Here is a 15,905-nt window from a genome sequence, read left to right as displayed (position 1 = left end):
AGCTTGAGATGAAAGAAAGTCAAGGCAATGGCGGTGATACAGTGGTGGAAATAAGTATTTGATCCCTTGCTGATTTTGTAAGTTTGCCCACTGACAAAGACATGAGCAGCCCATAATTGAAGGGTAGGTTATTGGTAACAGTGAGAGATAGCACATCACAAATTAAATCCGGAAAATCACATTGTGGAAAGTATATGAATTTATTTGCATTCTGCAGAGGGAAATAAGTATTTGATCCCCCACCAACCAGTAAGAGATCTGGCCCCTACAGACCAGGTAGATGCTCCAAATCAACTCGTTACCTGCATGACAGACAGCTGTCGGCAATGGTCACCTGTATGAAAGACACCTGTCCACAGACTCAGTGAATCAGTCAGACTCTAACCTCTACAAAATGGCCAAGAGCAAGGAGCTGTCTAAGGATGTCAGGGACAAGATCATACACCTGCACAAGGCTGGAATGGGCTACAAAACCATCAGTAAGACGCTGGGCGAGAAGGAGACAACTGTTGGTGCCATAGTAAGAAAATGGAAGAAGTACAAAATGACTGTCAATCGACAAAGATCTGGGGCTCCACGCAAAATCTCACCTCGTGGGGTATCCTTGATCATGAGGAAGGTTAGAAATCAGCCTACAACTACAAGGGGGGAACTTGTCAATGATCTCAAGGCAGCTGGGACCACTGTCACCACGAAAACCATTGGTAACACATTACGACATAACGGATTGCAATCCTGCAGTGCCCGCAAGGTCCCCCTGCTCCGGAAGGCACATGTGATGGCCCGTCTGAAGTTTGCCAGTGAACACCTGGATGATGCCGAGAGTGATTGGGAGAAGGTGCTGTGGTCAGATGAGACAAAAATTGAGCTCTTTGGCATGAACTCAACTCGCCGTGTTTGGAGGAAGAGAAATGCTGCCTATGACCCAAAGAACACCGTCCCCACTGTCAAGCATGGAGGTGGAAATGTTATGTTTTGGGGGTGTTTCTCTGCTAAGGGCACAGGACTACTTCACCGCATCAATGGGAGAATGGATGGGGCCATGTACCGTACAATTCTGAGTGACAACCTCCTTCCCTCCGCCAGGGCCTTAAAAATGGGTCGTGGCTGGGTCTTCCAGCACGACAATGACCCAAAACATACAGCCAAGGCAACAAAGGAGTGGCTCAGGAAGAAGCACATTAGGGTCATGGAGTGGCCTAGCCAGTCACCAGACCTTAATCCCATTGAAAACTTATGGAGGGAGCTGAAGCTGCGAGTTGCCAAGCGACAGCCCAGAACTCTTAATGATTTAGAGATGATCTGCAAAGAGGAGTGGACCAAAATTCCTCCTGACATGTGTGCAAACCTCATCATCAACTACAGAAGACGTCTGACCGCTGTGCTTGCCAACAAGGGTTTTGCCACCAAGTATTAGGTCTTGTTTGCCAGAGGGATTAAATACTTATTTCCCTCTGCAGAATGCAAATAAATTCATATACTTTCCACAATGTGATTTTCCGGATTTAATTTGTGATGTGCTATCTCTCACTGTTACCAATAACCTACCCTTCAATTATGGGCTGCTCATGTCTTTGTCAGTGGGCAAACTTACAAAATCAGCAAGGGATCAAATACTTATTTCCACCACTGTATATATACCCTCAGCAGCCAACCGCTGTCCTTCTCCAGGCTTTTCTTCTGTGAACACTGAAGAGAAGTATTTGTTTACCACGTTTGCTTTATCCTCATCAATCTCCACATAGCTACTCTAAGCATCTTTCAGTCTTTCAAATCCATTACCATATCTGAAAAAGGTCGTCATCTTTCTTTACATCTTTTGCATTTTTTTTTATTCCACTTGTATTTTCACTAGTTGTAGTTCCCCGTATGTCTCTCTTTGCTTCTTTCAGTTTAATTTGATAATCTTTTCCATGATCCTATTGTTGTGTTCTTCTGTATTTCTTGAGCACAGTCTCTTTTGCCATGATTTTTTTGGCCACATGTTTGGAGAACCATATAGGCTTCCCGTTTCTCTTGTTTTTGTTTACTTTTCTTGTAGAAAAATCTGTTGCCATATTTATAGCAGCTTTCAGCTTGGACCACTGCCCTTTCATGTCTTCTATTCCTCTTTTCCTCCTATGCCTTCTCCAATGCCTATATCCTGTTATGGGGGGGGGGGGGGGGGGGGGAGGGGATATCCAGTGCCTGTCCTGTTGAGGGAAGGGGAGCAAAGAGGGATTGGGCTGATGCTGAGAGTGGGCAACTTATTTTTTTTGAATGTCGCCCTTCCTGTCACTGTCAGAACCAATTGTGGCTCAGGAACTGATATGAAGGGTGACATTTTGCAATGAGTTGTCAATAACTGTCACAGTTTTAACCTGCAGTAATTTGCATGCACATTGCTTACAGCATGCTGTGGTAGGTTGTGCAAGCTAATTTTGTGGTATAACTGCAGCTCTACTGCCAGGCTTTCTGCATCGGCCTCTGAATGTCTGTCCCAAGGACTGGATTGAGAATTCATGGTGTAATCAGTTTTTTAAACCCAATTATTATTGTTTATACAATCCCCGAGTTCCATCTGTTGGATTGTGTGAAATACTTTTCTGGGTTTGTTTGAAACTGGCTGCCTAATCCTTTGATCAGATGTCCTTTTATTCTTATCTTTTTAAAATAAACAGTCCCTTATCTACTTTCATAACACTTCATGATTTCCTGCACTTACCACATCTCCTCTCAGTTATCTTTATTTCCAAGTTGAAGGGATCTGGATTTTATTGTTTAAAATGTTTCCTCCTATTTAATTTGTTCAATAGCTTAATATTATACTTTGAACTTCTGTGTACTTTTTCTAGGTGTACTATATCCTTTATTTTTTAAGATGAGATGACAGAAATGCAGCGGGGGCAATTTACATCTAGCACACACATCTGCAAAGTCTGTGGATATAAAGCACCCATTTTAAATGTGAAAGTATATTTGTGTGTTCACTTGAAATTGGGTAAAAGATACTCATAAGAACATACAAATAGACTTACTGGGTCAGACCAATGGTCCATCTAACCCAGCATCCTGCTTCCAGCAGTGACAATTCAGGTCACAAAAACCTGACAGAAAACATTAAGAAAAGCTACGAGAATGGTACGGGATTTGCGTTCCAAGACGTATGAAGAGAGACTTGCTGACCTGAACATGTATACCCTGGAGGAAAGGAGGAACAGGGGTGATATGATACAGACGTTCAAATATTTGAAAAGTATTAATCCGCAAACAAATCTTTTCCGGAGATGGGAAGGCGGTAGAACGAGAGGACATGAAATGAGGTTGAAAGGGGGCAGCCTCAGGAAAGATGTCAGGAAGTATTTTTTCACAGAGAGGGTGGTGGATGCTTGGAATGCCCTCCCACGGGAGGTGGTGGAGATGAAAACAGTAACGGAATTCAAACATGCGTGGGATATGCATAAAGGAATCCTGTGCAGAAGGAATGGCTCCTCAGAAGCTTAGCCGAAATTGGGTGGCGGAGCAGGTGGGGGGAAGAGGGGTTGGTGGTTGGGAGGCGAAGATAGTGGAGGGCAGACTTATACTGTCTGTGCCAGAGCCGGTGATGGGAGGCGGGACTGGTGGTTGAGAGGCGGGAAGTACTGCTGGGCAGACTTGTACGGTCTGTGCCCTGAATAAGGCAGGTACAAATCAAGGTAAAGTATACACATATGTTTGTCTTGTTGGGCAGACTGGAAGGACCGTGCAGGTCTTTTTCTGCCGTCATCTACTATGTTACTATGTTTAGTAGCAGGATTCATGCAGTGGCTTTCCCTGTGTCTATCTCAATAGCAGACTATGGACTTTTCCTCCAGAAACTTGTCCAAATCTTTTTTAAACCCAGATACACTAACTGCTGATACCACATCTTCTGGCAACGAGTTCCAGAGCTTGACTATTTGTTGAGTGAAAAAAATATTTCCTCATGTCTGTTTTAAAAATAGTACCATGTAATTTCCTTGAATGTTCCTTAGTCTTTGTACTTCTTGAAATTGTAAAAATTCGATTTATGTTTACCTATTCTATACCACTAAGTATTTTATAGGCCTTTATCATATCCCCCCTCAGTCACCTCTTTTTCCAAGCTGAAGAGTCCTAACCTCCAGGGGCGGCCTGATCATTAGGCCACCTGAGGCTCTACAGGATTGGCATCTCGGGGAGTGGCTTCGCGGAGTTTTACTTTGTCATGACGTTCCAAACCCTGCAGCCACTGCAATTCCCATATGCTGCCCTGTCGCTGCTGGCACCTGCCTCTTTCCTTTATTGTGGACAACTTTCTGAAGTAACGTCTTGTTTCATCAGAGGCTCAGGCAGCTGCAGTAAAAGGAAGATGCGGGTGCTGGTGGTGGCAGAGCAGCGTATTAGAATCGCCGCTGCTGCAGGGTTTGGAATGTCACCGGGACAAGGTAAAACACCTAGGGGAGGGAGGTATCTCGGCCCAGGGGGGCGGCATGTTAGCTTCGCCTCAGGTGGCATGTGCAGATCCAAAGTGTTGCCAATTAGCAACAATAATTGTTAGCACCCAATTATTGGTGCTAAATTGGTTCATTAGCCAATTTAGTTGTGCGTACATCTCAGGATAGTGTGCACTTTTATGCATGGAAATTTGAATGCTTTCATAGAATCTAGGGGAGAGTGCCTACATTCTGAGGGGTAAGGTAGTACCTGAAGTAATGACTTCTTCAATGATTTTCACAAGATTAGAAAGAGTGTCAGTGGGACTTGAATCGTGGCTTCCCTGGATTTGCAGCCCAATGCTCTTCTCATTAGGCTACTCTTACTCCTATTCTACTCTACTCTATGTAGAAATGTTAGACCTACTTTAATTGTCAGTTCAGTCTCCATGATCTTTACAATCAGCCATTTACAATTCACTTTCATGTATAGCCTAGAACTGTGATGATTATTTGCATTTTTAAAAGTTGGTAAAATCGTAGCTATTTTGAAAGTACTTTTGGTTCCTAGCTAGTTTTATTGCTATTTGCTGTTTCTGTATATTTATTGCTGATGATATTTGTCCCTATGGAGCTTTATCTTGTTATTCCCTACCTTGAGTGCAGTCCTACAGTTTGAAGGGGTATACGTTTTAGATAAATAAATACAAGAGCACTTTTGATTTGAAACTATGCATAGTCACTTGTAACTGCTTTTACTACAGGTATATTTTTCTTGGAAAATGTTATGCTAGTGATGTAGCCAGGACTGATATTTTCTTGAGGTCTAATGTTAAGAGGATTGGTACTAGGCAGTTTAGGTGTTGGCACTGCCTCCAATTCTCCTTATTTATCTTGGTTGCTGAGTGGGTGGGCCTGCCTCAAGTATGTTGGGGTAGGGTAAGGAGATGCAACCCATTCAGGCCTTTCAGGGCTATTCCCGTGGTCTATGCAAATATTTGGACTCTTCATCTATGCACATACCTTTCCTCTCTTGACATAAGCATACCCCTTGGACACTTCCTCTCAATGTAGCTTAAACATACACGTTATGAAAGAACTCACAGACTTTAGCTAAACGGAAAGAGATATTCATATGTAAATTACATTTAAAAAACTCTTGTACTTCCCAGGTTTTCCATTTTGGATTAGGGCCACACTGTCATCATTTTGCATAGCCAACACCCTGGATATTATGAACAAAAAGGTCACTAGATTATTTTTTTATACAGACCAACTATCTTAATATTCTGAAAAAGCATTTGCATAATAAATTCTGTTAGAATTCTACCTAATATCTTGATCTTGAAAATCCTGGTGACTATTGGGCTCATTTTCAAAAGAGAAGGACGTCCATCTTTCGACATAAATCAGAAGATGGACATCCTTCTCCCAGGGACGTCCAAATAGGTATAATCGAAACCCGATTTAGGCCATCTCCAACTGCACTCTTTCGCAAGGACGGCCAAATTTCAAAGGTGTGTGTTGGAGGTGTAGCGAAGGCGGGATTTGTGCATGTCTAACACTTGGACGTCTTTGACCCATAATCGAAAAAACAAGGATGCCCCTGACGAACACTTGGATGTTTTCACCCGGACCTGTTTTTCTTACGAAGAAGGCACAAAAAGGTGCCCGAAATGACCAGATGACCACCGAAGAGAATCAGGAATGACCTCCTGTTACTCCCCCAGTGGTCACTAACCCCCTCCCACCCTCAAAAAACATATTTCAAAATATGTCATGCCAGTCTCTATGCCAGCCTCAGATATCATACTCAGGCCCATGACAGTGCATGCAGGTCCCTGGAGTAGTTTTAGTGGGCACTGCAGTGCACTTCAGATAGGCGGACCCAGGCCAATCCCCCCCCCCCCACCTGCTACATTTGTGGAGGGATCAGCGAGCTCTCCAAAACCCACCACAAACCGGCTGTACCCATATATATATAAGGGCTATGGTAGTGGTGTACAATTGTGGGTGGTGGGTTTTGGGGGGCTCAGCACACAAGGTAAGGGAGCTATATTCCTGGGAGCAATTTAAGAAGTCTACTGCAGTGCCCCCTAGGGTGCCCGGTTGCTATCCTGGCATGTCAGGGGGACCAGTGCACTACAAATGGTGGCTCCTCCAACGACCAAATGACTTGCATTTGACTGTTTTTAACATGGACGTCTTTGGCTTCGAAAATCGCCGAAAGTCAGAAACGTCCATGTCTAGGGACAACCAAATCTAGGGACGTCCAAATTTAAGGATGTGGACATCTCTGTCGGTATTTTTGAAACGAAAGATGGACGTCCATCTTGTTTTGAAAATATGGGTTTCCCCACCCCTGGATTTTGCCGTTTTGCAAGGACGTCCAAATTGCAACTTGAACATCCCTTTCGAAAATGCCCCTCCACATCACAGATTCATAAACTGTTAAGCTGTTCACTACTTACATGTGTCCCTGTCTAGAATTTTCCACTCATCATATTTGTCAGTGGTATAAGCATGACTGGCCTGTATATGCATCAAACAATTGTTACTAAACACAGTTTTCCAGATTTTTAAACAGTGTTCATGGCCTGGATCTGGACATTTGCAATTTCCAAGAACTGTTTTACTCAGCTCATTCCATGCTATCAAACAGGGTGGTCCAGAGGTTTGGAGATCACAATATTCCAGCTTAGCACTGCACAGTCTTTTAAAGTTCTCATACACGGTGTAGCAGTGATGAGACTGCTGGCAAACTTGTCTTGCAACACCACAGTCATTTCCCCTTTCGGCATCTGGTGTTACGTTGTATTCTGCTTGCTGTATAAAGCTTGACTGAATACTTTTGGTAGATGGTTTTAATGGTTCTGCAGAAATAAATTTAAGTATACATTAATATGCAATAATGAACCTACAAAATCTGTCTAAAATATGTATGCATATGTGAAGGCAGATTTTCGAAAGAACCTACAAACTGGACTTGAGATGTCAAGGTTGGGGCAGGTCAAACTGTGGTAGTATTTTAGAAAAGGATCTGCCAGTATATATTTTTAAATATGTGCAAGAATTAACAAACCCAAGAGTCTGTCTCGAGGGTGAACCTAACCAAAGGCAGAGCCCACTCACCATCGGGTCTCAGCTAGGCATGGAGTAGCACTGAGCATCAGGAACAAGAAAGGGAAAGAAAGGGAAGAGTGTGAGCAAAGGGTCAGACAGGAGCAGTGTGTGTTCCCCATTGGCCTGATAAAAAGAATACAGGGTTAAGTGACCTGGGATTGGCTGGTCATGCAGGGCAGATGGGGATTGGTGGGGGGGGGGGGGGAAGGGGTCAGGATATTTCAGGCTGCCCCTCTGAGGCACAGGGCTTTCCTGCCCCTTGAAGGTAGCTGTAGTAGCATAGTGGATAGTGCAGTAGGGTGTGAACCAAGGAATCCAGGTGCCAGTCCCACTTCAACACGCTTTGCTTTAGGCAGAGCTGTAGTTTAGCAGTTAGAGTTGCTGCCTGTGACCTTAGTGTTGTGGGTTTGAAGCCTGCTTTTGGTTGTTGGCTCGAGGTGTTGCTGGTGGGGGTGAAGGATCTGGTGCTGGAGGCAGCTTGTGAAGATTCAAAGGAGGTGTCCCTTATGGCAGGGAACTCTTTTGACAAGGATCAGAGTCCAGAGCAAATGGGTGCTGACATTCCTCCACCTCTCTGTTCCATGGCCATGCTGGCATGAAAATCCAAAGCGAATATCCTATCAGTGATGGCCATTGAAGCTGCCTCATTGAGTGTGGAAAGGTGGGGAAAGCAAGGTATTTTGATTGGAGTGAGGAAGGGAAAAAGAAGCCTGCCTAAAATTAGTAATGCAGGGAGATCAAGAGGGATTTAGGAGCCAACAGATTAGCGGGAAAACATGGTTTGAGCAGTAGTGGGAGGAGAGAGGTGGTCATTCAGGCAGCCCCTGGAGGTCATTCTGATGCAGTGGGAGAAGACTCCAGTGTGGGAGGAGTACAGAGGAGTACCGGTGCAGCTGGGAGGCCTCAGGCAGCACAGTTTATCCAAGGGATAGGCGCAGGTGATGGTTCTTCAAGGGGGGTACGATACAGCCAGTATTGGAGTGGCCTCAGACAGCTACATGGGGGTGGCAGCCTCAGAGCCAGTGGAGTATGATGACCCTGTGAGGCCCGGAATGGCACCAGAGGTGGCAGTTGCCTGCTTTGGGGTTAGCATGGGGAATACAGGTTTTTCCTCAAGCTAGTGGGGAAGATGTGGCAATGTGGCTCTGCGTGCTGGGGATTCTAGTACGGGGGTGGCATGGTTTCTTTCCAGGAGTACCAGGGCAGGAGGGGCTGTGGATGAGTCAGTTTCTGCTGGCTCTGTTTTGTCTCCACAGATGCCTAGGATGTGGATAGCAGTTCCAGGGTTCCAGCTGAAGAAGGGAGACAACATGGACAGTAGGTTCCTCAAGGCCTGAAGTAGCCCATACAAGCAACTCGGCTGCCAGTATTCAACATTTTGCAGAGACTGAGACATCGTCCCCATGAGATATGACTCAGGGAACGGCAAATAAGGGATCTATATCTTTACCACTGCCAGCGGAAGCAGGAACTGGATCATCTGGAGTGGGTAAGGGGTCTGTCAAGGTTCCAGAGTAGATCCAGGAAAAATGGTAGAGACTATTATCGATTCATTTCTAACCGTTCTATATCACTCAGGATTTTATAGATCTCAATCGAATCCCCCCTCAGCCGTCTCTTTTCCAAGCTGAGGAGCTCTAACCTCTTTAGCCTTTCCTCATATGGGAGGAGTTTCATCCCCTTTATCATTTTGGTTGCTCTTCTTTGAATCTTTTCTAATTCCGCTAGTTCTTTTTGAGATACAGTGACCAAAATTGAACCCATTACTGAAGGTGAGGTCACACCATAGAGCGGTACAGAGGCATTATAATATTCTTGGTCTTATTCTGCATCCTTTTCCTTATAATTCCTAGAATTCGGGTTGCTCTTTTGACTGCAGAAGATTTCATCATATTGTCTAAAATGACACCTAGATCTTTTTTCTTGAGTGTTGACTCCTAAGGTGGACCCTATCTTCAGGTAACTATGATTTGGATTATTCTTTCCAATTTGCATCACTTTGCATTTGTCCACATTAAATTTCATCTGCCATTTGTATGCCCAGTCGTACAGTTTCGTAAGGTCTTCCTCCAATTTTTCACAATCCGTATGTGTTTTGACAGCTTTGAATAGTTTTGTGTCATCATCACCTTACTCATCATCACGTTTTCAATATCATTTATAAATATGTTAAATAACACCAGTCCCATTACAGATCCCTGCAGCATTCCACTATTCACCTGCTTCCATTTGGAAGAATGGCCATTTAACCCTACCCTCTGCTTTCTGTCCAATAACCAATTCCTAATCCACAGAAGGACATTGCCTCCTATCCCATGACTCTTTAACTTTCTCAGGGGTCTCTCATGAGGAACTTTGTCAAAAGCTTTCTGAAAATCTAGATTCATCACAACAACTGCATCAACTTTATCCACATGTTTATTTATGCCCTCAAAGAAATAAAGCAAATTGGTGAGGCAAGACTTCCTTTGGCTGAACCCATGCTGACTCTATCCCATTAAACCATGTTTGTCTATGTGTTCCATAATTTTATCCTTTATAATAGTTTCTACTTTTTTTGTCCCTGGCACTGAAATCAGTCTTACCGGTGTTTAATTACCCAAATCACTCCTAGAACCTTTTTAAAAATCAACGTTACATTGGCAGGTACTATGGATTATTTGAACGACAGGTTACAGATAACAGATCAGCAATGTCATGTTTAAGTTCTATCAGTACCTGGGGTGTATGCCATCCAGGCCTTCACTCTTTAACTTGTCAATTGGGCTCAGTACGTCTTCTAGGTTCACTGATATTTCTTTCAGTTCCTCCGCATCATCATCCTTGAAAACCATTTCCAGAGTGTGTAGATCTCTTACATCTTCTTCCATAAAGATCGACGCAAAGAATTCATTCAATCCATCCACTATGGCCTTGTCCTCCCTCAGTGTCCCCTTTGCTCCTTCATGATCTAATGGTCCCATGGATTCCCTCACAGGCTTTCTGCTTCTGATGTACCTGAAAAAAGGTGTTACTATGAGTTTTTGTCTCCACGGCAAGTTTTTCTTCATATTCTCTTTTAGCCTTTTTTTTAATCAGTTCTTTGCATCTAGCTTGACATTGCTTATGTTGCTTCTTTATTTTCTTCATTCAGCTCCTTTTTCCATTCTTTGAAGGATGCTCTTTTGGCTCTAATAGCCTCTTTCACTTCACCTTTTAACCATGCTGGTTGTCGTTTGCTCTTCTTTCCACCTTTATTAATACGTGGAACACATGTGGTCAGGGCTTCCATGAAGGTCCATGCCTGATTTAAAACCTTAACCTTTGTGGCCAACCCCTTCAGCTTCTTTTTAACCATTTCCCTCATTTTGTCATAGGCACCCGTTCGTAAATTAAATGCTGCTAGATTTCTTTATTGAGCACTCCAGGTATCAGCTCAAATTTGACCATGCTATGATCACTGTTCCCAGTTCTAATACCATTACCTCTCATACCATGCCCTGCATTCCACTAAGGACTAGATCTAAAATAGCTCCCCCTCTTGTCGGTTCTTGGACCAGTTGCTCCAAGAAGCAGTTATTTGTTACATCTAAGTATTTTACCTCCCTAGCACTTCCTGATGTAGCATTTATCCAGTCAATATTGTGGTAATTAAAATAACCCATTATTATAATGTTCTCAGTTTGCCAGCTTTCCTAATTTCTGTAAACATTTGTTCATCTGTCTGTTTGTTCTATCCTGGCAGATGGTAGTACAGCCCTACCAGTATACTCTTTCCCTTCACATATGGAATTTCTATCCACAAGGATTCCATGCTGCTGTTTCATTTAGAATATTTATTTTGTTTCACTCAATTCCCTCTTTAATATATAGCACAACCCGTCCCCTCCAATTTGATCATCTCTGCCATTGTGATATAAATTGTACCCTGATAACACAGTGTCTCTTTGATTGTCCTCCTTCCACCAGGTCTCTGTGATGCATATTATATCTATCTATTCATTTAGTGCTATATAATACTACTCTCCCATCTTATTTTTTAGGCTTCTAACTTTGTATATAGACACTTCAAATTGTGTTTTTTCCTAGCATCTACAAACTGCTTTGAAGCTGATGGGGATAATTTGCATCTTTTACTCTGTTCACCAATTAAACACTCCTGGCGTTCTTTCATCATGAAACCTCTCTATTGGTAGTCTCTAAATGTCCTGTTTCAATAGTATTCTGCAAGGATACTCCACACCGAACCATGCACTCCTGGGCAACTGTCACCGCCCCCCACATTTTAGTTTAAGAGGGAAAGGGAAATGGGACTTGATATACTGTCTGAGGTGTTTTTTTTGCAACTACATTCAAAGTGGTTTACATATATTCAGGTACTTATTTTGTACCGGGGCAATGGAGGGTTAAGTGACTTGCCCAGAGTCACAAGGAGCTGTAGTGGGAATTGAACTCAGTTCACCAGGATCAAAGTCCACTGCACTAACCACTAGACCACTCCTCCACTCTATCTCCTTTTTAAATATTTGTGCCAGCAGCTTGGTTCCATTCTGGTTAAGGTGGAGTTCATTCTTTTGGAATAGGCTCCTCCTTCTCCAGAATGTTGTCCAGTTCCTAAAAAATCTACAGGATACCTCCCTCTCATTTTTTTCTGTTTTTTTTCTATGAGTCTGTTGCTCAATTCCAAGTTAGGGGCATGTTAGTGTTGGTTTTTCCTATCTTTTCAATTATATTCTGTCTTCTTGCCCTTGACCAGATCGTCTTTTTCACATGTGGCTTGTCGGGGCATCTCAGTTTGGATAATCGGTCATTCCTTTGTTCACTGGGCTGTCCATCGTGCCGTGCCCTTACCAGGTGGATTACATCTTGGCTTGGCTTTTCATGGTGTGCGGATTTCGTGACTGGCAGTGCAAGGCATGAGTTGGAGCCATCTACTGCCACTCCTTTATGATCTACATTCTAGACCACATCATCCGGATCTCTTCATGCTACACCTGGGTGGGAATGATGTGGATTCCTGGTCTGGCAAAAGACACTGATGCAATGAATGATGATATGAGGCCAGTTCTAGCCTTGTTCCTCGGTGACCCAGGTGGGGTGTTCAGATATTATTACCAGACCACAGTGCCTGGACATATGAAAATGAACGAGTGGACTGGCAAAAGTGAATAGGCAGATAGGCATCTGATTGATGGTGAGGGGTGGTTATTAATTGAAGCATGTCTGTAATTCGTTGCCAGAGAATGTGGTAAAGAGAATGTGCAAAGAGGTGGGATAAGGTGGGGGGCGGGGGGGGGGGGGGGTACAAATGCAACAAATAAATAAAAAATAAATAATTAATTAAAAAAAGGCAGTTAGGTTTGGATGGCTTTCTAAATGAAAAGTCCATAGACCATTATTAAATGGACTTGGAGAAAATCCACTATTTCTGGGATAAGCAGTATAAAATGTTTTGTACTTTTTTGGGATCTTGCCAGGTATTTGTGACCTGGATTGGCCACGGTTGGAAACATGATGCTGGGCTTGATGGGCATTTGGTCTTTCCCAGTATGGCAATACTTATGTACTTATGGATCCCAGGTGTGAGAGGTTGTTTGGAAGGGATGGGGTTCACCTATCGGATGTAGGATGGGACTTGTTCCTCACTGATTTACAAAAAGCCATTGAGTATTGTTTGCTTGTGGGAGTCCCGAATAGGCTGCATCTTTGAGGGGTTTTTTTTTTTTTTGGGGGGGGGGGGGGCAGTAGGATTCAATCCTGGCCTCCAGTGGCAATTATCCAAGTTTTAGGGACTCAGGCGCATAAGGAATGAGCCATGAGATTTGCTATTGAGTCAGGTAACCCAGATAAACAAGCATGGAGGTCCATGCCTGCTCCAGGGGCCCTTGCTTTATAGGGTGGGGCTAAGGTGTTCTTCAAGGTAATGTCATGAAGAATTTGGCTGCTCTGCTGACAAGATGAGTGGCTGGGTGATTGGAGAAACAGAGTTTGTCAGGAAGTTATTATATGTAGCTCAAGCTGAATTGTTCTATCGTCATATATGTAATAATAAATGAAGCTGCAGCCTTTTGCTACTCCAAGTTGGTGTTGTGTTCCTTTATAGAGCACTAAGGATCAGGCAAGAAAGGTTGGGGGGAGTGGGGGGAATCTGAGGGTGAGTGGGTCCCAACTCTGAGTGTTATTAAGAAGCTTGAGAGTCTGTCTCAAGGGCAAATCTAACTGAAGGCAGTGCCCACTCACTATTGGGTCTTGGCTAGGCAGGGAATAGTGGTGAGAATTGGGAGAAGGAAAGGAAAGAGGAGGGAAGACTGAGCAATGGGTCATACAGTAGTGCTGCATGGCTCCCCATTGGCCTGGTTACAGGACTATAGGATCATGCAACCTGGGATTGACTGGTCATGCAGGGCAGACAGGGATTTTGGGGGGTGAGGGGTTGGGATATTTTAGGCTGCTTGTCTGAGGCACAGGGCTTTTCTGCTCCTCAGAGGTGGCTTTGCCGCCCACCCACCCCTCAGGTGCTGATGCTCTAGGGCTCGGTCATGGTAGCAGGGGTGGAAGCCTTTGTTGCAGCGGACACTTACCCAAGCTACAGAGACTCTGGCTCATAGGATATGAGCCATGAGATTTACTATTGGGTCAGGTGACCTGGGTAAACAGGCCTAGAGATCCATGCCTGCTCCAGGGTGGGGCTAAGGGATGCTTCAAGGTGATCACAAAGAATTTGGCTGCTCTGCTGACAAGGTGAGTGGCTGGGTGAATCCGGGAACAGAGTTTGTCAAGAAGGTATTATATACGTATACAGGTAGATGCTCCAAATCAACTCGTTACCTGCATGACAGACAGCTGTCGGCAATGGTCACCTGTATGAAAGACACCTGTCCACAGACTCAGTGAATCAGTCAGACTCTAACCTCTACAAAATGGCCAAGAGCAAGGAGCTGTCTAAGGATGTCAGGGACAAGATCATACACCTGCACAAGGCTGGAATGGGCTACAAAACCATCAGTAAGACGCTGGGCGAGAAGGAGACAACTGTTGGTGCCATAGTAAGAAAATGGAAGAAGTACAAAATGACTGTCAATCGACAAAGATCTGGGGCTCCACGCAAAATCTCACCTCGTGGGGTATCCTTGATCATGAGGAAGGTTAGAAATCAGCCTACAACTACAAGGGGGGAACTTGTCAATGATCTCAAGGCAGCTGGGACCACTGTCACCACGAAAACCATTGGTAACACATTACGACATAACGGATTGCAATCCTGTAGTGCCCGCAAGGTCCCCCTGCTCCGGAAGGCACATGTGACGGCCCGTCTGAAGTTTGCCAGTGAACACCTGGATGATGCCGAGAGTGATTGGGAGAAGGTGCTGTGGTCAGATGAGACAAAAATTGAGCTCTTTGGCATGAACTCAACTCGCCGTGTTTGGAGGAAGAGAAATGCTGCCTATGACCCAAAGAACACCGTCCCCACTGTCAAGCATGGAGGTGGAAATGTTATGTTTTGGGGGTGTTTCTCTGCTAAGGGCACAGGACTACTTCACCGCATCAATGGGAGAATGGATGGGGCCATGTACCGTACAATTCTGAGTGATAACCTCCTTCCCTCCGCCAGGGCCTTAAAAATGGGTCGTGGCTGGGTCTTCCAGCACGACAATGACCCAAAACATACAGCCAAGGCAACAAAGGAGTGGCTCAGGAAGAAGCACATTAGGGTCATGGAGTGGCCTAGCCAGTCACCAGACCTTAATCCCATTGAAAACTTATGGAGGGAGCTGAAGCTGCGAGTTGCCAAGCGACAGCCCAGAACTCTTAATGATTTAGAGATGATCTGCAAAGAGGAGTGGACCAAAATTCCTCCTGACATGTGTGCAAACCTCATCATCAACTACAGAAGACGTCTGACCGCTGTGCTTGCCAACAAGGGTTTTGCCACCAAGTATTAGGTCTTGTTTGCCAGAGGGATTAAATACTTATTTCCCTCTGCAGAATGCAAATAAATTCATATACTTTCCACAATGTGATTTTCCGGATTTAATTTGTGATGTGCTATCTCTCACTGTTACCAATAACCTACCCTTCAATTATGGGCTGCTCATGTCTTTGTCAGTGGGCAAACTTACAAAATCAGCAAGGGATCAAATACTTATTTCCACCACTGTAGTTTGGGTTGAATTGTTCTATTACCTATATGTATTAATTGTTCTATTGCCATATATGTATTAATAAACAAAGCTGCAACCTTTTGCTACTCTAAGGTGGTGTGGTGTTGTGTTCCTTTATAGCACATTAAAGGTGGGATATGAGAGGGTGGGAGAGGGATCTGAGGGTGAGTGGGTTCCAGCTCTGAGTGTTATGGGCCTATATGCACCAGTTACTTGCAGTGGCAGCACC

At 44.2% G+C, this 15,905-nt stretch overlaps 1 protein-coding gene across 1 annotated transcript in view; it reads right to left on the bottom strand.

Moving 5' to 3' along the window:
- The window catches only part of LOC115464803 (GDNF family receptor alpha-like), an 83,949-nt gene that overhangs the window by 43,578 nt on the left and 24,466 nt on the right, over positions 1 to 15,905 (bottom strand). Inside the window, exon 3 of the mRNA XM_030195163.1 lies at positions 6,884 to 7,285. Within this exon, the coding sequence (XP_030051023.1) occupies positions 6,884 to 7,285 (402 nt within the window). The remainder of the gene's footprint in view (positions 1 to 6,883; positions 7,286 to 15,905) is intronic.

This window comes from Microcaecilia unicolor, chromosome 3 (genome assembly GCF_901765095.1).
Source record: "Microcaecilia unicolor chromosome 3, aMicUni1.1, whole genome shotgun sequence".
In the NCBI taxonomy this organism is placed as follows: Eukaryota; Metazoa; Chordata; class Amphibia; order Gymnophiona; family Siphonopidae; genus Microcaecilia; species Microcaecilia unicolor.
The sequence above is the reverse complement of the archived record's forward strand: the minus strand, read 5'-3'. Positions and strand labels throughout refer to the sequence as shown.